This window comes from Vipera berus (genome assembly GCF_964194415.1).
Source record: "Vipera berus genome assembly, chromosome: 14".
In the NCBI taxonomy this organism is placed as follows: domain Eukaryota; kingdom Metazoa; phylum Chordata; class Lepidosauria; order Squamata; family Viperidae; genus Vipera; species Vipera berus.
In genome coordinates this window covers 13,865,517-13,889,883 of record NC_138217.1, presented here as the reverse complement: position 1 = coordinate 13,889,883, position 24,367 = coordinate 13,865,517, and the positions used below count along the sequence as shown (strand labels likewise).

At 55.2% G+C, this 24,367-nt stretch overlaps 3 protein-coding genes across 9 annotated transcripts; 1 reads left to right on the top strand and 2 right to left on the bottom strand.

The window, feature by feature from the left end:
* Positions 1 to 4,712: 4,712 nt before the first annotated feature.
* On the bottom strand, positions 4,713 to 10,140 carry MVK (mevalonate kinase). 2 transcript variants are annotated; one of them, XM_081339421.1, is made up of 11 exons: positions 10,110 to 10,140; positions 9,869 to 9,953; positions 9,524 to 9,671; positions 8,921 to 9,068; positions 8,192 to 8,347; positions 7,818 to 7,921; positions 7,465 to 7,510; positions 6,401 to 6,491; positions 5,817 to 5,933; positions 5,526 to 5,679; positions 4,713 to 4,952 (listed from the first exon to the last, which is right to left on the bottom strand). In XM_081339421.1, exons 1-11 carry the CDS (start codon positions 10,124 to 10,126, stop codon positions 4,801 to 4,803), a joined length of 1,218 nt encoding a protein of 405 aa, XP_081195547.1. In that variant the 5' UTR covers positions 10,127 to 10,140; the 3' UTR covers positions 4,713 to 4,800. The 2 variants fall into 2 exon arrangements, with proteins under 2 accessions (XP_081195547.1, XP_081195548.1); XM_081339422.1 differs by lacking the exon at positions 9,869 to 9,953 and having other exon boundaries at positions 10,110 to 10,125.
* A 138-nt stretch (positions 10,141 to 10,278) lies between these two features.
* Positions 10,279 to 12,672, top strand: MMAB (metabolism of cobalamin associated B; the record flags this gene model as incomplete). Its single annotated transcript, XM_081338837.1, has 8 exons — positions 10,279 to 10,540; positions 10,667 to 10,760; positions 10,949 to 11,006; positions 11,201 to 11,273; positions 11,396 to 11,493; positions 11,719 to 11,783; positions 12,092 to 12,151; positions 12,236 to 12,672. The coding sequence occupies 8 exons, from the start codon at positions 10,279 to 10,281 to the stop codon at positions 12,327 to 12,329; spliced, it is 804 nt and encodes a 267-aa protein (XP_081194963.1). The 3' UTR covers positions 12,330 to 12,672.
* Positions 12,673 to 12,909: 237 nt separating this feature from the next.
* On the bottom strand, positions 12,910 to 24,306 carry UBE3B (ubiquitin protein ligase E3B). Of its 6 annotated transcripts, none has more exons than XM_081338864.1 (30): positions 24,170 to 24,306; positions 23,704 to 23,890; positions 23,413 to 23,581; positions 23,054 to 23,168; positions 22,702 to 22,761; positions 22,307 to 22,411; positions 22,099 to 22,195; positions 21,900 to 21,985; positions 21,562 to 21,644; positions 21,345 to 21,450; positions 20,736 to 20,856; positions 20,297 to 20,474; positions 19,997 to 20,166; positions 19,566 to 19,733; positions 19,266 to 19,437; positions 19,048 to 19,166; positions 18,829 to 18,943; positions 18,572 to 18,671; positions 18,237 to 18,356; positions 17,971 to 18,147; positions 17,776 to 17,886; positions 17,312 to 17,449; positions 16,956 to 17,021; positions 16,767 to 16,825; positions 16,373 to 16,555; positions 15,900 to 16,011; positions 15,536 to 15,628; positions 14,972 to 15,251; positions 14,232 to 14,447; positions 12,910 to 13,690 (listed from the first exon to the last, which is right to left on the bottom strand). In XM_081338864.1, exons 3-28 carry the CDS (start codon positions 23,571 to 23,573, stop codon positions 15,060 to 15,062), a joined length of 3,207 nt encoding a protein of 1,068 aa, XP_081194990.1. In that variant the 5' UTR covers positions 23,574 to 23,581; positions 23,704 to 23,890; positions 24,170 to 24,306; the 3' UTR covers positions 12,910 to 13,690; positions 14,232 to 14,447; positions 14,972 to 15,059. The 6 variants fall into 6 exon arrangements, with proteins under 6 accessions (XP_081194990.1, XP_081194991.1, XP_081194993.1 ...); XM_081338865.1 differs by having other exon boundaries at positions 12,910 to 13,408; XM_081338867.1 differs by having other exon boundaries at positions 12,910 to 13,278.
* Between the last annotated feature and the right edge of the window lie 61 nt (positions 24,307 to 24,367).

Sequence of the window (24,367 nt, the reverse complement as noted above, 5' to 3'; positions counted from 1 at the left end):
CACGCATGGCATCGGCTGGAGGCCTTGGCCTGCTCTGGCGGGTGCCTCCCGGAGGCCCAGGTGCCCCACGAGGGACGGGCAGCACAGGGAGCTCCTGGCCCGGCAGGAAGGCTGGCTCGCCCCAGTTTCCTCGCCACCCTCCAAAATAAGGGGCAGCTCTATCAGCAAGGTGAACCCCGGCTGGCCACGGACCTTTCCTCACTTTTCACAACTCTTTGGATAACCTCTCAGCATCACACAAACCCGAGGGGCTCTCCCTTCCTCCACTCTGAACACACCCACAAATGCTTTTTTTTTAAAAGCTCTGATCCTTGACCGTGCGATGCCTCCCCTGTCCCAAACCCACTCGGGGCGCTGGGTTTCAGAGACAGCGAAAAAACAAGGATGCAAACACACAATCCTGATGGTGTCAGCACAAAAATGCAATATAAGCTGAGATTTAAGCTGATCTCAGGCTGTTGCAGGAGGGGGAGGCGGAGGGGGAGAGGCTCCCTCAGGAGTGGCAGGACCCCCAAATTGCTTGGAAAACTCAATAAAGCCGAGGATGGATGTCACAGAACGCTAACTCAGCAGCCCAGGAAATCTGACCTGCTTTGAAATCCAGCTGACCCGGCGGTGCAACGACATTTAATCTCCCTTGGATACCCCCCACCAGAAGCATCTGTCCGGTGGCACTGCCGCTTCACCCTCCGTGCCTCCTACTTGACCTTGAAGCCCCCAGCCTGCCCCCCCCAGTAATTGAACCCCACTTCCTAGCCTCCAACCTGTTCCAACTGAGCTCTGTGCCGCTTTGGAGAAAACTCAATGGCAAATTATTTTTTAAAGAATTATTTAAAGGAATTTCTTCATATTCATAATTCATATTTTATTTCAAGACATCTGCTGCTGATTACATTACATTTAACTAAAATTAGATGAAGCTCTCAGAATGTAATTAAGCCCCTGCCAAAATTCCTGGCCCACCAATACCAGCCGAGCACAGCGGGGGACGTTCGGAGCCTAATATGTAATTAGGAGCTATTTTCTAGCGGTTTTTAAAGTCTGAAAATTAGCTGCCTTTATTAATCACACAGACAAATATAAAGCCAAGCCAATGCTTGCCGAAATTTCTAAAAAGGATTTTTTTTTAATTACACACCACATTGCACCGAGACTCATTTTGAATGTTGATTTGTTGTGCACTGACATTTTGACAACTAGTTCTCAATTTGTCTGTCGTAGTTCGGCAACAACAAAGCCGACAGTAATACTTAACTTTCAAAACCTTCACGGTGCCATGGGGGGCTCCTGGGGGGGGGATTCATGCCTTAAATCCATCACAGAGTAACAGGCTGCCACGGGTGCCCTTCCACGCTGGGTGAAGGAAGCCTAGGCCCGTCTCCTCCCTCATCTGTAGAGTGAGGGTCTGCCCGAAGCGGCCCCCTTGTCAAAAAGATGAAGAAATTCACAGGGTCTCAGCAAGCATTTCCACACCCTCAACAATTATAGGCTGTGCTGCCTTAAAACACCCAATTCTGCTCTCCCTGGACAAGTCGGCAAAGCTAATTCCAGACAGGTTGGCAGGACCCTGATGGACAACTGGGCCGTGTGGCTTCCTTCCACCGTGGAGAGCTCTGAGGTCATCTGGGGCAGAGGGTGGGCTTCCCAGACCCGGGGGCTCCATCTAAGGGAGGCTCCGTCGGGGGGGGGGGCTCTCCTCTTGTCCTAGATCTTGGCCCTTGAAGGAAACGCTCCGACCAGGGAGACGGTAGAAGTGGGCAACAGAGCAGGACCAAGAACCTGCTCTGATACTCTGGGGAGTAAATGGCAAGCCGTCTTCCAGGACCAGGAGCACCTTGCCCTAGAGCTGATCGTTATTAACTTGGCTCTGACCACAATTTCACACTCTTTTAAGAGCTGCAGGTTTCCACTCTGGGGACCAGGTGGATCGGGGGCCCTCGGAGGGTTCCAGAAGTGGGTTTTGGGCAAGGGTGACCCATTTCCGTTCTGTTCCACGGTGGAAAATCCTGACCAATTCTCAGAGCAAAGCCCTAAGTAGCCGGGTGGGCTTTGGCTCAGAGTGTGAACGAGTGAACCAGCCACGGCAGCTTGTATATCATGGCTTAAGTGTGTGTACAAAGTCAGGCAATTATGGCTTGGCACAAAGCGTCAGTCCAGACATTGTTTTCCACTGATGGAGCCGTTTCCCCCCCCAACCAGGATTAAGTAGAGATCAAACTGATGAGCGCTGCAATGTTTGGGAGGGGGCCACCCTCTCTCGGCTGGGCCCCCTGGGATCTCAGAGGCTACCTTTCAGTTCCCGCTCTGACATTTTCCATCCTGACCCTTTTCTTCCTCTTATCTCCCCTAACGCCATTGTCTCCCAAGCATCTATTCAGCTGAGCGAAAGCAGCCACTGCTGACGCTGAGCAAAACCATCTGCGCCGCCCAGCCTGGCTCTCCCACACCTGCCACTCCGGGGGGGGGGAGGCAGAAGGGACTCCCCCTCGGGGTTGAAAGGGTAGGGAGGGCACTGCGGTGGGGTCTGAGGCAGGGAGGACCCCCAAAGGTTGCTAGAAACCAACCCCAAGAAGGGGCAGGAGGAGGAGCAGAGCAGCCCCCCTGTGCCCGGCTGGTCCGGTCTGAGTCCCACCAGGACAGAAAACAGCTCAGCTGGTCCAACCAGATGGGCTGTGCCCCTCAGCCCCAGCCCAGCCCGCTTATGCCGAGGGGGAAGTCTGCTCCCCCGTCCTCTTGGCAGTGGAGCATGGTTTCAGGGGTTATGTAAACCAGTATCCCCAGCTTATTCATTAAGAGTTAAGACTGATTTCAATACAACTCTCCTTACCAGCCTGTTGCTCAATTATCCAGTGCTATTGGGTCGTTGTTTTTTTAAGCTTTTGATGCTCTTATTGGCATGTAGCTGAAAATTACCTTAAACCGAAAGGCAGGTTATGCATTTTTAAAGTAGCTGAGCAAATAATTGGGAAGGGTATAAATAGCCTCACGGTTAATGGCTACGCTTTGGCTTCTCTTTCCGGCTGCTGGGTTGCCTTGCCAGCCCAGGATCAGGCCCGGGAGGCTGCTGGCCTCGGAGCGCTGGGCAACCCGCCAGGCCAAAGACCCACTGATGCCAATGAGACCGACAGGAGAGTTAAGGATTTTCAGCCTTTGAAGTTCACCTGCTTAGCTGTACCTCTATTTTTCAGGCTTTGCCTCAAGGCAGGCAGCAGGCAAAGTCCGACACTTGACTGTTTTGATAACCTGCCCCCCCCCACACAAACCCCATTAGGCCACCAGCCAGTGTTTTTCTGGCCGCCGGTCTCAGTTGGGCCCTCTCCCAAAATTAAACAGCTTTCCGGAGCAGATGGTCTCACTGACCCGCATTCCTGCATCTCTGCACAATTGATCTCTGCCGGGGCTGCCCAACCCAGCCTGGCTCTGCTTGCTTTTCCCTCCCGGAGGGAGGCTCTACTGCTCCTTCACGGTCCTTTTGCTCAACCAGCATCCGCCATTCCCCCCGCCCCCCAAGAGAGGAAGGTCCGTTTCTCGAAAGATGACACGGGATGTGAGATTTCCCTTTTCATATGGGGGGGGGATGGCACTACCCAGCAGACCAACAAAACCCATTTAAAATTCTAGACCCAACATGGCTGCTTTTATACATTCCATCAAACTATGGTTTTGTTTAACTACTATTTGTTTCTTCAAGGGCTGCCCCCTCCTTCTCAAAGCCCAGAGTGAGGGGAATGGGGGGGGGGGTAAAATTCAAGAAGAATAATCAGGATGAATTGTAATGTGAAATTTGACAGCCACTGAATTCCCAGAACTGTTTGGAGGCCTCTGCAGGCAACAGGCTTCCCTCCCACTTTGCCAATGTGGGGCAGGGTGTCTGTCTCTCTCTCACACACACTCACACTCACACACACGAAGGCAGCCCCCCCCCCCAAGTGGCCCACCCAGCTCCCTCTGCTCTGCCACTTTCCCAGGTGGCAGAAAACTGGCCCAGCCGAGCTGCAAGAGCAGTCAGTCCCCTGCCCGAGAGAACCAAGGGAGACCCCCCCAGCTGGCCGGCCGGCCTCTGTTTCAGGGGTGGGGTCCTGCTGGCCAGGGGGAGGAGACGCCCTGGCCCACCACCCAAGTTCCAGAGAGCCCCCCAGCTGCAGCTCCCACAGTAAGTTGGTCTCTGGCGCCCTCTGCTGTTCCGAAAAGGATCTGTGCCCGCTGAGAAACCTCGCTCAGCTCAGAGCAGTGGCCAGGCCAGGTGCCCCAGAGACCCCCGCAGTGGCTGCTGCTGGGGAGACCCTGCAGCCCAGGACGGAAGGAAGCCCGACACAAAAGCCGCGGTCAGAAGAGCCATCTTTGAAACCAGCCTTTATTCAGAACCCCGTAAAGGGCGTCCCAGCCCTGAGAGAAACATGCTTGTTACAAGGGGATTTAAAAGCCACCTTTTTCATTCGGTTTCAAGCCACTGAGCACCTCGTTACCGGGGGACCCTGCACCCCCACCCACCCACCCACCAGCCAGGGAATGCAGCAATGCCGTTTGGAGTATTTCCCAGGAAGCGTTAAGAAGACAGACAGTTAATAACTTACATTCCCAAAGCAAACTTGCCAGGCCTCGCCAATTGGGGGGAGGGATAAGAGAAGCTTGGTATTTACACGTGTGGCCAAAGAGCCCTCCGTTAGCAGTAGAGCCAAGTCAACGGCGGGGGAAGGGCTCGGAGTAGACCAGCCGAGTCCCACCAGGATGTCGCCTGGATGTCTGCTCCAAGTCAGGGCAGGTCCCAGGCGGAGGAAGACTCGGTCTTCACGGCCATCGTCAACTGCCCGTCAGAGCCTCCTGCGCTTCCGCTTTCAGGCCCGGCAGGCTGTGTGCGCTCACGCCAGGCGCCCCAATGGCCGTCTCCCAGCACTCAAACCCGCAGCGGGTCAGTTCTCGGATGGCACCTTCTACCGCCGAAGGAGCGGTGCCTGCCAAGAGACGGTGCCCCCCCGTTAGACAGCCCAAACAGCAGACTGGGTTACCGAGCGGCCAAAGGAAGTGGCACCAAAGAGCCACGCATGCAGGCAGAGGAGGACGGGAACAGGTGGCAACAGCCAGCGCTGAGCTTGCGTCACACACAAACAGCAAAGGCCACCTAGACAGGCGCTTTTAAGAAGCAGCGTGCAGGATTCAAGTGGAATTTAAGAACGGCTTACGCTAGTGTGGTATTCACTGGTGTGTCACAATAGAGTCATCTATTGAAGAAGCATTTCTCAACTTTGACAACTATCCTGGCTGGGAATTCTGGGAATTGAAGTCCACAGGTCTTAAAGTTGCCAAGGTGGAGAAGCACTGCTCTAAAGGAGACCCATAAGCCACTGAAAGCAGCTCCTACAGCTGAAAGCCAATGTGCCCCCAACAGCTGTACTGCAACGCATCTGTAGGGCTCCTTCGCTTACACGCTTGATTATGAACTCAACCTACCCACATCCAACAGAGAATTCAAGAGCAAGAATGGAGCCTGTGCAAAGGAAGACAAAAGCCAGCTGGGGAGGACGCACCTGGTCTCAGCAAAGTGATGGTGCAGCCACCTCCCCCGGCCCCGGTCAGTTTGCTATGCAGCCCATGGGAAGAAGTGACCTGGCAGACGCGGTCCAGCAGGGAGTGGCCAACCCCGATGCCATTGAGGAGATGCTGGTTGATGTCCACCAAGTCCTGGAAAAAAAAGCAGAGACACGGATGAGAAAAGACGGGTGTAGCTCAAGGAGGGAACATACTTCGGACAGAACTGAGTGTGCCAAAAAGCCTTAGCTTGATTTTTTTTCTGTTTTAAAAAAGAGATGAGGGCTTACCTCCAGCCTGGAGTAGTGTTCCTGCAATGGCTCTTCAGCCATTGCCTCCAGAATACCTTCGCACTCCCGAGAAATTGCGTCTATGGAAGTGAGCATCGGCTCCATGATAGTGGGAAACTGCAGGAGGGAGAGGGGGGGGGAGAGAGAGAGAGAGAGAGAGAGGAACAACAAAAATAAAAAGCATAAAGAATCTGAAAGAAGTTTATTAGTATTTAAGCTATCTTGGCACAGTTATAGGACTTACTTTTTAAAAAACACCCACTTCTATTAAAGCTAGGAAGAAAGGGATCCTCGTGAACGGCCTATTTAGGCAGAGCTGCAAAGAATATTTGGCTAAAATGATGCCCAAAAGGTCAAGGGTCAGAGACCCAAGCAATGCTGTTTTAAAGAACTCTTGGTGATCATCTCAAACACCTTGAAACGGAGCAGCAGCCGTCTCCTGCTTCCTGACACTCAGCCAAGCTGTGCTTCTTATACCACCCCTCTTCAGATAATTCTCTCCAAACCTTCAACGTATTTTGACCTATCATCAGCTATACATTCCGGGCAGTCACAAAGCCTCGGAGAGGAACCAGAAAAAGTACCTTCAGGAGTCTGTCTTTAACCCCCACCACCAGGATCTTGGTGCTGCGTGGAACTTTAGTGTTAGTCAGTAAAATCCGCAAAGTGGGCACCCTGAAAAAAAGAGACTCTTAAAAATCAATTCAACAGTCTGCAAAATTGCTATGCAATGACTAAGCGTGCAGACCCATCAGGCACATCCAAAGGAGGAAGGTATGGCTTTTATTTCCCTATAGGACCTGTAAGTTTGCAGCCTGGGAGAGGAGTGAGGACTTTGCCTCTTGTCTTTTTCCACAAGCATCTTCACTGCAGGCAGGTGGAATCACAAGCCCCATTGTCTCCCTCCCCAGGATGACTGAAGCACCTGGTAGCCTTCACTTCTGCGAATGCCACACAGCCAGCGTCGCACCAGAAAGGGACCATCGCTAGCTGAGCTTAATCGCCAATTAGAGCCACGTTTTAGTCAGAATTAGCTTGGCATGTCATAAGCGTTCTCTGAACGACCCAACCAAGGCCCACATTTTTCAAGCCAAAATAACTTTGTTTTCTAATAACTGCCAGCAGAATAACTGGTGTCTAACATTAGCTGCTAATAGAGCAATTTCATGCCCTGTGAAAGATTCTAATGAAGTCCGATTAGGCCAAGCTGGCGGAAAGTCGGGGGAAAGGGGGGAGCTGTTGCCGAGGCCTCTCTGGCAATCTCTTCTCTCAGCCCTGGCAACATTCAGCATGCAAACTCTCCGATGTGATGCTTGCTTGCCGAAGACAACCTTCGCACTGTGGGACCTCAGACCCAGAGTGAGATCCGTGGAAGGCTGCTAGCGTTCTTCTTCAGAAACAAGGCCTTGCCCTTCTGTCTGAAGAAATTAATCAGCCTATCAAGGCTTTTCAGTGTTTTTAAATCAAAACTTTTTAACGCATTGATCATTCTGTAGGTCAAAACATTGAAAAAAACTACGGTATCTTTTCGTGAAAAAAATAGCAAGACTTATGATCATGCTAAAAATACAACTCAATCTTAAAAAATGATTTTATAAAGCCACCAATTCCTGTTAAAACTAAACACTGATGCTCAAATGAACCTCACCTTTTCAATGCGGAGATTTTTCCTGAAATATACCGCAAGGCTCCACCTAAACGTTTGGGAAAGAAGGAAAAAATAATAATTCCCCGGGAAGTTTCATCTTTCCATATTTTGCAAAATTGTTCAATTTCACCTGAAATAGCAAGAGGAAAACATCTGCCCATTTATTCCTTTATTACAAACCAAGAGAAGGGAGGCCTTGGGGCCCACGAGAGCCAAAATCCCTTCCTGGAACCGTAAGGAACATTTAAGGTGGTTCGCTTCGGAAGTCAGTAGAGCACCTAAGAGAGGGGCTAGGTCCCCTCGCTGCGCCTGAGCTAGTTCAGAAATGCAAAAGAAGGAAAGAGAACACCAACCCCATGTGCTCACAGCATTGTCCACTCCAGAAGGATTCCCATGGATCACTTGCTCTCCTCGGAAGGCCAACCTGTTGATCATGTCCAGCTCCTCCTCGTTCCATCTGGAAGAGCAGAAAAGGCCTCAGTCGAGATCAGCCTGTCCCCACCCCGTTCCCGCAGCCCTCCTGGTTCTCCTTTGGCCGGCTGCTTCTGGTCCTTTAGACTGGACAGGCTGAAAAGTGCACCTGGGTCCCCAGAACCGGGATCCTCTCCTTGAGCAACAAGAGCCAAATGAAGAGCTTTAAGATGACAACAAGCTGCCGTAACACATGCCCAGCCCTGCCCGGACAGGTGGAAATCATTTTCCAGCTCCTCTCTTTCCCGCTTCCTACCTAGCTACTTCTTGGCCCTCCTGCAGAGGATAGCCGATGGCACCACATCCAGAAAGCAAGGCCCCTGCCAGGCAGACCGAGTATGCTGCGCTGGAGCCTAACCCAGCGCCGGTGGGCAGCTCAGACCAGACCAAGATGTCAACAGATGGCAGAACCCTGAAAGATAAGAACACCGCAGAAATTAAGTTTTGCAATTTCACTTATTTTTCCCCTCACACTGACTAGAATTAAATAGTCTCTGCTTTCACGACGAGTCACAACAGGCTTACAGAAAGAGTAAGATCACAGAACCGGTCTTTCCTTTGCTTATTTTCTCCTGTGGTTTTTCGAGATGTGGTGCCTTAGAAACAAGTATTCTGTAAGAAGTGTGATACGTTGCCCACTCCTAGTTTCCTGAGGTTTTTAAAATAGATATAATCTGCAGCCTGATTTTAAATTCACGCAATAATAAAGCATTATTTTCCTCTTTCACTGTCAACCTTAGTTTGCTGTACCCCACTCTTTATCTCTACCAATCTGTCTTGTACTGCACGTTCTTTAGGATCCATGTTAACAGACATGTACACGTTCGCTAAACTCTCCTGACGTTCCCAGAGGAGGGCAGGGCAGCTGCACACTCTCAATCAACGCCTCCAAATGCTTCATGTGGAAATTGGCAAGACAGGTTTGGCAATCCTGACTGCCAGGAGCAAAAGAGCCACACGGGAAAGGTGAGACCCGTAGCCTTACCCATATTTAGATGCCACAGATAAGTACAAATAAAGAAAGGCTGCAGCAGCTACACTCTGGACTGCTTCGTGTCCATTATTGCCCCCCGCAAACTCTTTCAGCTTCTCCACTTGTTCGGCGCTGGGCAGCTGCGCTTCAGGTAGTTCAGCTGAGGAGAGAACAAACAGCAGGAGACATCACCTTTTATGCCGGGAAAGGGAAGCAAAGCACTTTCTTCAGCATGTTCAAACAACCCTAATTATTTCAAATGCATCAAGGTAACACCGGAGACAAGTCATAGATCAGTTTCTCTAGGGGCAGAGTTTGACCGATACAATTTTGAAAGCACACAGCCCGATTGCAAGGCAAAGACGATCAGATGCTCTGATGAAACAGTTGAGAAGCTCTCAAAGGGAGCTAACAGGCCCAGGAGTCAATGGAAAACCCAGCCCCTGTGCACTGTTCTCTGGGGCCACAAACCAAAAGCTTTAAGATAAAGCTGATTTTTGGAGCTCCAGACCAAGGGCCGCCGGAGAGGAGGAGGAGAGGCTGCCCCTTGTTGCTTTTCTGGATGGGGCTCCCTCTGGATCCGGGTGGAATTCCGCAAAGGCGCCTGGGGCCTACCTGAGAGCGCTGCCAGCAGGGGCTGGAGCTCGGCAGCCTCCCAGCTCCATCTGCTCCCCAGGTTAGGCAACCGCAGGGAGAGTTTCCCATCCTGGCGCGGAGTCATCCGAAGGAAAGTTCGCAGGTTCAGGGCAGCCGCCAGAGCCACCTGCGGCCGGGAGGAGCGGCAGAGGAAAGAGGCTAGTCCTTAGTGACCGTCCTAGGGCCGATTAATTGCTTCACTAACACGCGAACCATACGCGCCAAGCGCCGGGAAGCAGGAGCAGGCCCTCCCCCCTCGGCAGAGCGCAAGCCGGCCAGGACCGGCAGGCGGTGGGGGGCCCTCCGGGGCGAGCGCCGGCCTACCTTCCCGTGCACCACCGCGTGCTCGCCGTGCAGGATCACCTTCCCCGGGGCGGAGACCACCAGGCTCCGCTCCCACATCGCCTCCCTGCCGAGAGAAACGGGCCGTCCGTCCAAGGGGGCCGCAGCGGCCGCCGCCCGCCCGCCCGCCGCCCCGCCCCGCCCGGGGCCCCCGAGCCTCCTGGGCCCGAGGCGCTCCCCCGCTGCCCTCCGGGGGTCTTTGGGCCGGCGGGGAGACCCTCACCTGTCCCTGGCGAGCATCGCGCACCGGCCTTCCTCCCGGGCGCCGGCCTTCCTCCCCGCGATTGGCCGATGGCCGCCACACCGCGTCCAATCAAAAGCCGGCGGCGGCTGCGACGGCGGCCGGGAAGGGACAAACCCTCCGGGCCGCTCCGCGCTCCTCCTGGGCGGGCATGGCTGGGGCGGGCGGGCGGGCGGGGCGCGCTCTGCTGGCGCGGGGGGCGAGGAGCCGGGCCGCCGGCCGAGCGGCGGGTGAGGAGGCGCGGGGAGGGTCCCTGGCACCGCGGCCGGGCCGGGGAGGGTGTCGCGGGAGCCCCGAGACGGGCCGCCCTTCTCCCCGGAGACCGCTGCCTTCTTGCCTCTCCTGCAGGCCGGAGCCCCAGCCCGGGAAAAGCGGCGCAGCCCCCAAGATCTACACCAGGACGGGAGACAAAGGTAGCCCCCCCGCCCCCAAACCCGCGACTGCGCAGTAATTAAGCAGCAGCCCCCCCGGGGGGGGCTTAGTAAGCCTGGGGGGCCTCCCTTCCTCGGCCGACGCCCCGTTTTCTGTTGGATTTCAAGGCTTCTCGAGCACCTTCACCGGAGAGAGGAGAGCCAAGGACGATCGGGTCTTTGATGCTTTGGGAACCCTGGATGAACTGAGTTCGGCTATAGGGTAATTGCAAAGTTGACTTGAGGCTTTATGCCAAAATATTTCAGATAAGGGCGTTGCCTCCTCCTACTCCCATCGAGTATTCTTGGCTTTTTTTTTTTAACGTGAACAGTTCCATAGATTTCAGACTGGCTTAATAGTTCTTGCGTATTACTAAAGGTAAAAGAAGTCCATTTTTATTTTTGCTGCAGCTTAAGTGCTGAATTTGGCAGCGAAAGGGGCCACGCGTTTGTGGAAGAACTTCACAAGGTGAGAAATAAATTGGCTCTGCTCTAGTTGGCCGTGTAAAACCCCTTAGAAATCATCCTTTCTATCTGGGCCAAACTGTTACTCCTCTCTTATTCTGAGAGGCGCATAACCGGATTAAAACGGAGGCCCGACTGCCTTCCAGGTGATGCCACATCTCTTTGCTCCAGATGTGTTGTCTTGACTTCCCCTCTTAGGTCCAGTGTATGCTGCAAGATGCCGGCTCTAATGTGGCAACGCCCATCTCTTCAGCCAGGGAGTCCCACATAAGTAAGTAGGACTCTACGAAGCTGGACACATTCTAAGGGACTTGAGGCTTTGCCAAGGCCTTCAGCCAGTGGCTTTCCTCCAGGCCCGTCTAGTGTGACTGGTCTCCTCCTCCTCCTCTTCAGAGCGAACATCCTTCGGTGAGAGACCTGTGCTGGAGTTGGAAAGCTGGATAGACAAATACTCAGATCAGCTTCCGCCGCTCACGTCCTTCATTTTACCGGTAAGATCCTTGTGTGCTTTTCCATGCCTTCCGCCCTGGAGTCAGGATATAATCACTGCACTTAGGCCTCTAGAAACCCTTAAGAGTTTTTCCCTGCCAGGATCACCATGCCTTTGCATCCTACATTTAAAAAAAAAAAAAAGGAAAGGCAGCCACAAGGGTCTTCCTTAGTGAGTCACTAAAAGCAAATTGACTTTTGTGCATCTTGTGCTTGTATCATTTCAGTCTGGTGGAAAAAGCAGCGCTGCACTCCATCTCTCCCGAGCTGTGTGTCGCAGAGCCGAGAGGCGGTAAGGGACGGGTCTGTTCTGTCGGCAAGACCCTGGAGGCAGGTTTTAGAGGGAAGGCACGTGCGAAGCATCTGAAAAGCGCTTCAGGAGACCCCGGGTGGATTTGTGGGTTTAGAATTAACACAGCCATGGGAGAGAGAAAGGAAGCCATCACCTAAATTGTCACTGTCCAAGCAAAACTCACAAATTAAGACATCTGTGTTTGAGGCAAGGCAGGCAAAGAATTGTGGCAGTGATTCCTGGTCTGGACGGCCACTAAAGTTTTGTGTTATCTTGACGTTTGGGCCTTTGTCTCCTTATGCCTTCAGCGTCGTTCCTTTGGTGAAAGCGGGAGAAGCGGATGCAAACGTGGCCAAGTATTTAAACAGGTAACTTGGATCTGGGTGTTTAAAGAGGCAAACGAGGCCTGCCGCCCACAGACGGAGGGTGATTCTTTTCTTCCCTGTATCCAGGCTGAGCGACTATCTGTTCATCTTGGCCCGTTTCTCTGCAAAGCAGGAAGGGAAGAAGGAGAAAATCTACAGACGGACGGAGCCCCAAGACTAAACTCACCCATGCACGAGGTGTACAACTTTTGAACTAACAAGACAAGATGAAGTGTAAAACGCTGGAAATTTGAAGTGCTCAGATCTCCACCTGAAATGCCAACAGAAACCCACAGAAATTCAGGTTTCTGACCACGTTTTTGGGAGTCCAGCTTGCGTACGTGAATTCAGAGCAACTGTGAAGCCTGAAGATGCCTTTGCTGCTTCTTGGAACACTGAAGTGAACTGAGGCAGGCGGTTTAGTTCCGTCCCGCTGGCTCCAGCAGCATGGCCCTGCCTGCCAGTTTCCTTCCATCAAAATGAGGGGAGGGTCTGGATTTCTTCCCTCAGCCAAGTCCACCGACACATCCTGTCAACAGTCTTGAGAAGCACAACTTTTGAGAGAGGGACGCCATCGGCAAACGTGCCAGAATTGAGCCTGGCACTAAGCTCTTTCACCGGCACGTGGCTTCCGTTTCCTGCCAGTCGTGCATTTTGAAAAAAGAAAAGCGACCGCATTCAACCAATTTTTCAACTTTATTTCCTGTATTCCTGAATTTCCAGTCTGAAGAATGTGCTGTAACTAAAAGAATACTAAGCGATAAAAGAACAAAATAATTTATTGATTTCCAATGCCAAAAGTCTCTCCTCGGAAAACACGCATGCAGGGCGGTGCTGGGGAGAGAAGAAAGCCGACTGCCTCCGAGGCTCCTGCTGAAGGACCTCCAGGTGACACAAACACCCAGACAATCCATGGGGGTCTCTGCGGTAGAAAGCCCCCATTTGCGCCCTGAAGGCTGTGAGAAGCAACGTGCAGCTGCTGCCAGGCTTCTTGGGACTGGCCACTCCGGCATCCGTGAGCAGGAAGGCACCAGAAGTGGAGAGGCCGCACCCCCCCCTCCAAGAGGGCAATTTGAAACAGCTCTCTGGGGGGCCTGCAGCAGCGGCCCCAGGTCAACACCCCACAATCCCTAACGGAAAATCAGGAGGGAAACGAGGTGAGCCAGCATCCAGAACAGCTCCTTACTTATGAACCTGTCTGGGCCCAGCCCTTAATTTTTTTGGGGGAGGGGGGAGGTGTTTCAAGGCAGTAGCAATGTTCTGAAATTTAAAAAAACTGGACTTAATAAAATAACATCCCCAAAATATCTTGCACTGTTTTAGTTTGTTACAAACCAACTCTTCTTCATATTTCACAATATTTGTGCAAAAGGGTGACACACTTGAGATTTATGATACGTCTTTCTAAAATAACCACTCACACAAGCAGTGTAGCTACCTGGGAGCAGGGCCGTAATTAGGTCCTGGACATGCTGAGCTGCAGACCCCTGTGGGAAATGGCCCACTCAATATATAGCTGGACTGGGAGTGAAAGATGTTTTCCTATGGACAGATTCATCCAATTTATTTCAAAAGGCAGGAAAAATACTGGGTAGCCTTTCTTGATCAGCTTGTTGTGTTTGTTCAAAATATTCATTTGTACATACACACACGCACACGCCCTCCCGGGAAGACCGGTGGAACCAGATCCACAGGCAGCAGAGCCGCCACAAGCTCCAAGGTCATTCTGTGGCGTGTGAGAGACTTCAAAAGGACGACGGGACCACCTGCCCCAGAGCGACAAAGAGCTGGTGCAAACAGCTGCTTCAGTCTAGACTGGGGCTCTCCCAAGATTGGCAATGTTTAAGACTTGTGGACTTCCAACTCCCAGAGTTCCCTGCCAGCTATGCTATGCTGGAGAATTCTGGGAGTTGCACAAGTCTTAAACGTTGCCAACTTTGGAGCCCCCTGGTCTACACCCATCTGCAACCACATGCAATTAGTGTTTCCTTTAACAAGCAGCCACACTGAATTTCAGAAGAACAAAGTCCCTGAGAGAGCTGAAGCAGGACCGCCCTGCTCTGCCCAACGGATTCCCCCTCACCTCTGCCAGTCCTTGGGGCTTAAAGGGTCAGAGGGACCCACTGATTGCCCCCTCCCCCTCAGCCGGAGTGCACCTGAGCGCCTTCTGGGCCAGGCCTTCCCACAGGGCCCTCTTGGCACCCGAGCGGTCTCTCTGGGTTCATAAGGGAGGCAGCCTGCCCTGTGTTCTTGGTCACCGACGGCTGACCGGTGGATTCCAGTCCCGCGACCAGAGAGGCTGCACGGGGAGAACGGGAAACGGTTACCTGTTCCTTGCTGGGGGGGCCCTGGGGGCCTTTGGAGAAAAGTTGATTCAAGGCCAAACTAGTTTGGCCAGCAGTTCAAGGTAACAAAACTGGGCTGAACAAGGAAGGACTCCCACTTTCGGGTCAAGAGGTAAAACCGGCCTTGCATGATCAGCGAAGAACAGATCCACTCAAATCTCTCCACTGAGCAAGCCGGGCCTCGGATGCCACGGACAGAACCCGGCCCAAGCGGCTTCTTACAAGAGCCTGACCAGGGCAGTTGGGAAGTTTGACCAGGGCAAGGCAGGGGAAGAGAGCAAGATGGCAGGAACGGCCGCCCAGCCCCCGCAGCAGTCTGGATGGCCCTCCTGCCCAGCCCTCCGTGCGGCACAACCTCCAGCGACCCCCTGCCCGCAACGGGTAACTGCACAAGGTTTGCAGGCAAGGCTACGTTTAATGGCAGGCCAGCTGCGGTCTCGGAGGAGCTAAGCAACACTGGAGGCGTCTCCTTTTCTACCTGGGCACGGCCCGGGAGTTCCCACGGCTCCGGGAAGGCGCTGCTCGTCTGGCCAACGGGTTCCGGGCCTGCTCTCCCGCCAGGGCCGCTAGGAGAGCTCAAAGCCCGTGTTCATGCTGATGGCGTAGCGCAGCTTCTCCCTCAGGACGCTCTTCTTGCTGTAGTTGGGCAGCTTCAGGAGGTTGAAGCAGGTGGAGGAGGTGGGCAGGCGCCCCCCCGGCTCCTTCTTCCGGATGGTGAAGAAGCCCCGCAGAACACTGCCCAGGGTGTCCCCCGTGTCCTGAGAGGGGCAGAAGGGGGGACCTTGGCAGCTAAAGACGCTGAACCCCAGTCCCACAAGCAGAGTGCGGCGTGGCAGGCCAGCCAGGCTCCCCTTCCCTTCCTTCCTTCCTCGGTGACATCCCAAGAATGCCGGCAGCCCTCCCCTCTCTCCCCCCCAGGGCCAGGCAGCCCCCCAAGGGCTCTGGATCTGCCCCACAGAACACCAGCTTGCTGCACTTTGCCCAGGAATGCCAGCCCGGGCTCAGGAGGCCCCGTCCCTGCCCTGCCACCAGCCACACACACCTGGTCGTCCGACACTTCCACACACCGGATAGAGAAGGGGGGCTTGAGGTAGACGAAGCCCAGGAGTGGCGGCCGGGAGCAACTGGTAACAAACTGAGAGACAACAGAGCGATGAAGGGGTGCCTAAGGGCAGGCAGTTGCCCCCGTGAGCCGAAGGGGCTTCGCCAAAGGGCCCCTGGAGGTGGGGCACAGCACTGTGGCTGGAGAGGAGGGCCGCTCCACAGATTCCCCCCAGGGGTGAGACTGCAGCTCTTAGTCTGAGCTCCCTCGGCCTTTCTTGCAGCGAGGCAGCCGGGACCAGAGTTCTTCCTGCTCGCTGCACCGGTGCAGGCAGACACTGGCTGGGCAGCACGGCGGCCTTTACCTTGAGGAACATGGCTCTTTCCTCGGGGCTGAAATCGTTGGCAAGGACGTCCCAGAGCCAGAGGATGACCCTGTGGCTGCCGTGGAAGCCCCCGTAGTAGACGGTGTGTTTCCTGGAAGACAAGCAGGTCAGGTGGGGCAGAATCCCCGGCTTTCTGTCCCCGCCCCCCAAAAGGGCCAGAGACCCCTTCTGCAGTTCCCTCTCCTGCTGGAACTGGACACGGCCCAGCGCCTCCCAGACCTGCTCCTGGCCTGCCTCCCAAGACCAGGCAGGCCCCAAGAACGGCAGCTTCTTAACTCTTTCCCCTCCCTAGTGAAAGGAGCCTCCTTGGGCTGCCCCTCCCCTGAACTTTCTCTTGCAAAGCCCCACCTCTCAGGCGCCGAATCCTCGCTCGGGCACGCCTGAGTCTCATTACAGGGTGACCCAGGGCAGACCGGACTCGGATGGCAGGCCCAGCCCGGCCCCTGCCTTACTTCAAGTCCTCAAGGTCGATCTCGGCATTGTCGCCAGATATCAGCCGCTGCAACTCGGGTGCGGAGAAGACACGGATCCACTCGGGCTTGATTATGGACCGGAACCCGCTGATGAAAGCGGCCGTCTGGTTCTTGATCTGGGTGTGCATGCGGAAGTGGGCCATCAGGTGGATGTAGCTGATCCTGGCCAGAGGGAGGAAGCCAACGAGGGGGGGGAAGCAAAGCTGAGCCCTGGGCTCCGGCCTCACATCCCCTCCCCCCAGAGAGGCGTTTCTGAAGCCCTTTGCGCGGCAGGCCTTTGGGGGTGAAGGTCAGAAGAAGCAAAGGGGCGCTTTGCAGCTAAGGCAGCTGCCGGATCACGCTGGGCTGTGAGGGCAAGCAAAGTCAGGCTCACTTGTTCTCGTTGGTCACGGGGATGGTCTTTCCTCCTGGAACGAGTTCGTGGCACACAAGCTGGAAAAGCAAAAATTGGAGGAGGAGGAGGAGAAAGAAGTTAGCCCTGACTGCAGAAATGGGGACGGGACAAGAAAGCAGCCGATAACCTTTAACGAGCAGGTGCCTCTCGAGGGGCCCCTGAGCCTACCTGGCCCATCACATCTTCATCGTAGGAGAGGGTTAGGCCCAAGTCGCTGGTGTCTCCTTCGTAGCGCTGCAAAAGGACGAGAAAGCAGCTGCGTTGCTAAGGAGTGCAGGAAAATGCCTAACCAGGACTTGCCCAGCACGCAGGCAGGTTTAGTCTCAAAAAATCCTGCCGAGTCCAGAGAGAGGCAAATCCTGCTGCTTGCAGAACCCCCAGCACAGCTGAACACCTCCTGTGCGCCCCTTGCGGCACCCCGTCACCTGTGACGAGGGACAGCTGTTCCCTGCCCTCTGCAGCCTCTCCCATTCCCGCAGAAGCCGCCACGGGATGCAAGGCAGCCAGGTGAATTGGGAGCGGACCTTGATGGAGGTCAGGTTCTTATAGAACTCGGAATCCAAGGAGGGAAGCTCGTCCACTGAGCTGTAAAAGACGCTGTGATGATGGCCCAGCAACTGGCTCAGGAAGAAAGAGGCAAAGGGAACGTCCACCACGATGCCCTGGAAGAGGCCAACAGAGGAGAACATTTGTAGCTCAGGGCTGAAAGGAGAAATTGCCCAACCAGCTGCCTCATCGCCAGCACCGACAGCGTTTCCTAGTCTGGGCAATGAAACACCTGCGAGGAAGCGAGCAAGCGCAGAGAGCCCCAGGGACCCTTCCCTGGTAGATGGGAGGGAGGAGAACTGCAGAGCCACCAGCGTTCCCCCCGCCCCCCAAGGCCGCCCGCGTGCCCTTCTTCCCTGGCCTCACCTTCCCCCACTGGTCTGGGTGAGCAGTGCCGCAGCTGTGATCCGGAAAGACCCACCGGTTGTGAAGCTTGGCCTACCTCATAAACAGCTTTTCCAAGCATCTTCCCGACAAACTCAAAGAGCTGCAGGAAGTTCTCGTGGATGTAAGCAGTGGGGGACGGGTACAGCCTCTCGTCCCCGCTGGTGGTCTGTGCCGGAAAAGAGGGGGAGCTGAGAAGCCGAGGCTAGGGTGCCCCTGGGCCGTCCCCAAATCCCAGCCCCGGAGCGGATACCTTGAAGAGGTTGAGCGCTGGGTCAAAGACCTTCTTGATGATCTCCTCCAAGAACTCCTTGAAGACGCCGTCCTGGTCGATGCCCGCTTCGTCCATGCCCAGGTCGTTCACAAACTTCACCCGGATGACGCCCTTCATGGCGTTCTGGGAGAGCTGGCGCAGCTGCTCGTAGCCGTCCTGGGGAGGCAAGAGGGTCCCCGGGATCAGGAGGCGAAGGAAGACGCCTCCGCCTTGAAGCGCTCCAGGGCCGCCAGCTCCGCTCTCACCTCCAGCATGCGGGACCGACGGATCGTGATGTGGGTGACGTGAGGCGACGCAGAGCTGCTCTCCACCAAGCCCAGCTGCTCTTTCTCCTTGGTGACCATATTCCGGAAGAGAAGAACCCGCTAGACGTGAAAGAAGCGGGTTGAGCCCGTGAGCAGAGCCGTCCCAAGGGCCGCGGGGGAGGCGCTGGCGGGGCTTCCCGCCTGGGGTCTCACTGCTACTGGACCCGAGTCTGCTTCAGGGTCTGGCCTTCCCACTGGTCAGCCCTGGCCTGTCACCTCCTGCAGCTCCTCGCCCTCCACCCCCCCCCCGCCAGGCCCACCCAGCTTCCACTCACGTTTTTGTGGGGGACGACGTGAGGGATGTACTGCAGGACCAGCTGGGCTCGCTTCCGATCTTTGTCGAGCTCCTGGAACAGCAAGTTGGGCTTGAGGTCCCTAAACAACACACACACACACACACACACACACACCGCACAGAAAAATCAGCAGGAGCTGCAGAGACGGGACTGAGCTTCAGCAACTGACTGGTGGGCAAGCAAAGCACCAGCCCAGGCCAGACAAGGAAGGAACCCAGCGAGCGAGCAGCTCTTACTTGCGCAGCCAGTGCTCTTCCGGAGCAAAACGCCGCCGGCAGTCTCTCTCGTAGAGGACCATCAGCCAGCTGTGGACCGAGTGGAAGAGCTCCAGGGTCTCCCCCTTCGCGTTCTCTGCGGCCAAGAGAAAGCCAGCCTCAGAGAGAAGGCTCCCCCCGTGCCCGTCTCCCCGTAAAGCAGGAGGGGGGAGAGGGCCGCTGCCCCCCCAGGGGACTCACCCAAAATCCCATCCCAGATCATCTTAAAGACAAAGGAGTTCAGGAAAGAGGAGATGGTGACCAGCTCTTCCAGCTTGAAGGAGATCTGCTCTTCGTAGACTTCAATGTCGTCCAGTATCCTGGGGGGTGGGGGTGAGAGGGGGAGGGGGAAAGGCTGCATTTTTATCCGCCCAGGGGGAGGCCAGCCCCCCTCCGGGCCCCTCTTCCCCCCAGCGTACGTGATCAGATGGCGCGAGCAGTCGCAGAAGAGCGTCAGCATCGCCAGCAGCCGCCTGGACTCCTCCGTGTGGTTGTTCAGGCACTCCAGGAAGACCTTCAGGCCCCCCTGGGGGCCCAGCTCACAGATGAGGGCCCAGAGCTTGGGCAGGAGGTCGTCCAGGTAAGTGAGGCCTGGAAGGGGGCCGAGCAGCGGGACCAGGAGAGGGGGGAGGAGGTTTTCAGCCACTTTTGCTTCTCCGCATAACCCAACGGACAGTGACCCCCCCCAGCAGCCCCCTCTCCTCCCCCCAAATAGCAACCTGTGAGGATCTGCAGCCGGATCTGCGTCAGCGTGGTCAGGGCCATCTGGTACAGGACGCAGATGCTGCACACTTTCTGCACCTCCGCCGAGTCCACCCTCTTGCCGCCGATGGGCTTCAGGATGTTGCGAACGGAGGTGGATTTCTGGAAGGCGCGTCTGAAGAGACCTGGCGGGAGACGGAGACGCAAGGGAGATGGAGTCAACCCCGAGGGAAGCTGCTCCATGTCCGAGTTCAGAGGTAGCTCACCTGCGGTCACTTTCAGATGGGTGGACTTCAACTCCCAGAATTCGTCAGCTGGGGAAATCTGGGAACTGAAGTCCACAAATACCGACTGGAGCATTCTTCAGCTTGCAGAGTTTGGGAACCACTGACGCAGGAACCACCCGGGGAGCCCTGGGGAATGGGGGGGGGGGCGTGTCACTACTCACTCTTCACGGGCAGGCTGCTCTGTGGGGAGTGGGCTGGCGGGGGCTGGCGAGCAGCTTCTTGGCTCTCCAGCAGCTTTTTGCTGAGCACGTCGCTGAAGAGGATCCGGATCATGTGGGCCCCCCAAAGGTGCTGAAGCTGCTTGGTGAGCAAAGGCATCGACTCGTTCAGGCTGGGTGGAGAGAGGCGAGGAGGAGCAAGGCAGTGGCCGCGGCTGGGCGCCCAGAGGGGCAAACTTGGAAGCAAGGAGGGACCCCAAGAGAGCAGGTTCCCATGAGCAAGGCTGCGCCAGGGGTGCTTACCCATAATCCACCGTCTGGGAGAACCAGCCAAGGACCGGGTGCCAATGGGTGAGGTTCGACTTCTTCTGCGAGACGTACCTCTGGCAGTAGCACAGCGTCTGCGTCAGGACGCTCACAAAGTGGGGGGTCTCCTCCTGCAGCACCTTCTCATTCAGCGACCCCAAGTAGACGAGGTTGCCTGGGGAAAAGCCGCAGCTGAGCCTTCAGAGCAGCCCCAATCCCCACCCCGGCCCCCAACGCCTGTCGCCTGCAACCGCTGGGAGAAGTCGTGCGTGACCGAGGATCACAAATATGGCGGTGAAGAATGATGCTTGTGCCCAGATGCTACCTGACGTATAGATAGAGGGAGGAAATTCTTTTGAGGGCAACCTGGCCTCCGGAATTCCTACTCTGCAGGGCCCGGTGCAAACTCTGGCCTCGTGTCCTCTGGGGATCTTACCCAAAAGGCAGAGCGTGTGGCTCCCTTCCAGACACACACAGACGTCTCTGCATTGCTCTTCCCGGCTCAAGTACAACAGGAACCTGCGCAGGAGATCCTGGGATTCCATCACTGCCAGGCGCTGAAAGGAAAGCAGACTTTCACCCGAGGAGAGACGTTGATAGAGCAAGCTGAGCTCTCCAGGTCTTTTAGAATTAAAGTTTAGTCTATTTGTTTGGCTCTGGCCAAGGAAGGCAAACAAACACGCTCTTAAGGTTTCCTGTCAGCTTTTCTCTACAGCACTGCACAAGCGACTGACTCCCTTCCCCCTCATTCTTACACCTCCTGAAAACCCCCAGCCCTGATTTGCAGGGATAAGATCAAGGATGAGCCCTACGGCAAAAAGGAGATGGCCGGAACAACTCTGTAGGGCCGGGTTTCTCAGCCTTGGCAACTCTAAGATGTGTGGACTTCATCTCCCAAACTCTCTGCTGGCTGGGGAGTTTGGGAGTTGAAGTCCACACGTCTGAAGAGGATGCAGGACAACCAGACTTTCATTCTGGAATTCTAGAAGGAAGCTTCAAACACGTCACCTCCTCTTTTCTTCTCGCCTTGACGGGACCCGCCTACCTCCGGTGTCAGGGTTGCAAGATGGCTGGTGATGGCTGGCACGGACATGATGTGGATCAAGAAGGATCGCAAGAGATTGTCAGAAAACTGAGCCGCAACCACCGGGCTGGGGAAGGGAAATATGTCACAAGGGTTTCGAGAAGTCCAGAGCGCCCCCAAGGTCTCCTTAAAGGGTTTTTGACCCGGACGGAGTCGTAGCTTCGGCTAGTTGTCTTACCGCAGTGCAAGAGAAAAAGCCGCTGTTAAAGTGCCTTTGGAAAAGGAAGGTTGAGACCTTGCCAAACCGTTTGTCAGCAAAATCTGAAAAAAAGTTGAAAAGCATTTAAGGGTCAAGAGCAGGGGTCTCCAACCTCGGCAACTTTAAGACCTGTGGACTTCAACTCCCAGAGTTCCCCAACTGGCTGGAGACCCCTGCTCTGAATGAATGAATAAATCACAGCTGGGTGTCGCAAACCATAGATGAGCAGATGGAAAAATCCCCATAAAGCTCTTTCCATCTTTTCCCAGTGAGGAGATTCACGCAGAGGAACTTAAAGGCAACCAGACACCACAAACCTGCAGCACGGAGTAAAACCCTTTCTGGTTGAGATGCCCCATGATATTTGCACAGATGCGATTCATGGCGTGGCGCAGGGCTTCTCCTGCGGAAAGACCCAGAGAGAAAAACTCAGCTACAACTTCCCTTCGCAGCCAGGCAGTGGAATTTTTTTTGGCAGACAAAGCAGCATCTAGAGGCAGAATTCTGCAAACGCACCTTTTCCCTGCAGGATTTTCCAGGTAGAGGTGTCCGTAAAAGTCACCAGCATCGTGAGGTGCAAATTTACCAGTTTTGAATCTTGCAAGATGTCTGGCTACAAAAATGAACCCCCAGAAAGTTGAAAAGGAAACATACTACAAAGCTAAGAGCAGGAGAAAAAATGCCCCTAAAAAATCCATGCCACAGAAATTGGACCAGTCTGTACCTTGAGCAGCTTCAGAAATTCACAGCAAATCCACAGCACATCCTTCACTTGCTGGATCCATAGGAGAGTCAGCTCCTTGGAGAGTGCAAGGGATACGTACCACACCTGCAAAATGAAAGAGCCATAAGAGTAACTTGGCCCATTGGGGGGGAAAGTTTCACTGGATTGAGAGGTCAAAGGGCAAAATGCTGCAATCCTGCAATTCAGAGGAACTTTCTCTCCTGTGAAGCCACTGAGGCAAAGAAACGTCTCAAAAAAGCCACAAACAGTCCTGGGAAAACCTGTAGCTGTGGTTTCACCACCGAAATGGTTCCTCGCTTCTCTTTTGGTTTCGGGAAAATAAATAGCCAAACGCACAGTTGCACTCTCATCTCGTGAAAAGCAAACCTACTTACTTTAGGATCATTTTCTGCCTCCATGCTGCTAAGGATGCAGCGGCACAGCTTTTCAAATCTCTGCAGAGAGCAAGAAACGGACTTAAGGTGAGATGGCATCAGCCTTTCCCAAACTACCAGCATCCACCTTTATTTCTGACTCCCCAGAACTAAATTTAAATGGCTATTGAATCAATGGAAAGCTTCTGACGCTGCTTCCTTCCTTCGCTTGTCCAAGGGCAACCACGAGGGATTCTTCCATCCCAGAACTGGGCGACCAAGGGATCCACCCCCTATAGATGCCCCCTCCCAACTAATACCGAGAGAGCAGCCAAGATTCCAAAAGTCTGCAAAAGAGTCAGAGGCGCTGTACCTCTTTGTCCTGAGGGAGCTTGAAAATAAAGAGCAGCTTTCGGGAGATTTTAAACAGCGAAAGGGCCGTCCTCTTGGCAGGACCGCTGGTGTGAAAGAAATTATCCACTTCGCTCCTGAGCCAAAGAGGAGAAGAAGCAATGAAGTCCCAGCAACAGGCGCCTGTAGCGCAGCAGGCAAGGCGTTGAATTTGGATACAAAAATCCAGGAAACTGCTGGGGTTCTCTATCTTGACTCAGATTACCTCCCAGGCCTCTTGTTCTGGGACTGGAGGATTTCATGGATGGCAACAGGTAATTTTTCCATGCGCCCAGATACCTGCCACAGATAAAGCTTCATCGTATCCGTGGCTATGCACACCTGATTTTCCACTGAAGCCAACAGCGGCACAGAAACCTCCGGACGAGGGCCTGGATCCGCACCGCAGCCTGCTCACGTTCCTTCTGCTCCCGGCGCTCCTCCCGGGCCTGCCGGGCCTTGTCCAGGAACTCGGCCTTGGACGATTGGGTTGCGCTGAACATTTTGGCCTCTGCGAACAAGAGACAAGGGAGAGAAGCCTTGAAGCAGGAGCACCAGAACCTTCGCACACGGGTCGGAGAAAGACCGCTCAGACGGTCTCCAGCACAAAGGAGGCTCTGGTGTGGGGCTCACCCCAGGCGGGTGTGTTTTGCAGAAGAGCCCGGAGGTCACCCGTAGACAAACATGGTTCACGCTCGCTCCAAACTGCGGCTTCTTCTGGCTGTTGAGGAGAGCAACGTGTTCACGCCGGGCAGCTCCAGATCACATTTCTTGGCTGTTTCCAAACGCTGCTCATCGACGGGTGCATCAGTCGGAGAGGCTGGCAGGCAGGCGGGAGAGAGAAAGGGAGATCAGACGGGATAGAAGGGGGGTCCTGATCGGCCTGCAGAGCAAGGGGGTCCCGGGGAGGCCTCCGGAGGGGCAGCGCCCCAGCCCAGTTGAGGAGGGGTCTCCTGGGGATCCGCTGGGTCACAAGGCCCGGGGGAGGGGGGAGGGGGGGCTGGCGCCGGGGCCCCTTCGGGGGTGCCGAGGCAGGGCAGAGACCTCCCCCACGAGAGGACCCCTCGGCCTCCCCTGCCTCTCCGCGGCCCCGTCCCACCTGGCAGGGGGCGTGCTGGCGGCCAGGCCCGCGAAGGGCGAGGGGGCTCCGGCCGCGCGGCGGGGCTGCTACAGGTCGTGGCCCTCGACGGCGCGGCCCCCCATCCCCCGGCCTCCCCCCGCGGAACTCTCAGGACCATAGAGCCGGGCGCACTTCCGGCCGTTGCAGCGGAAGCGCTCCGGAGGCTGCGGCCCGCCC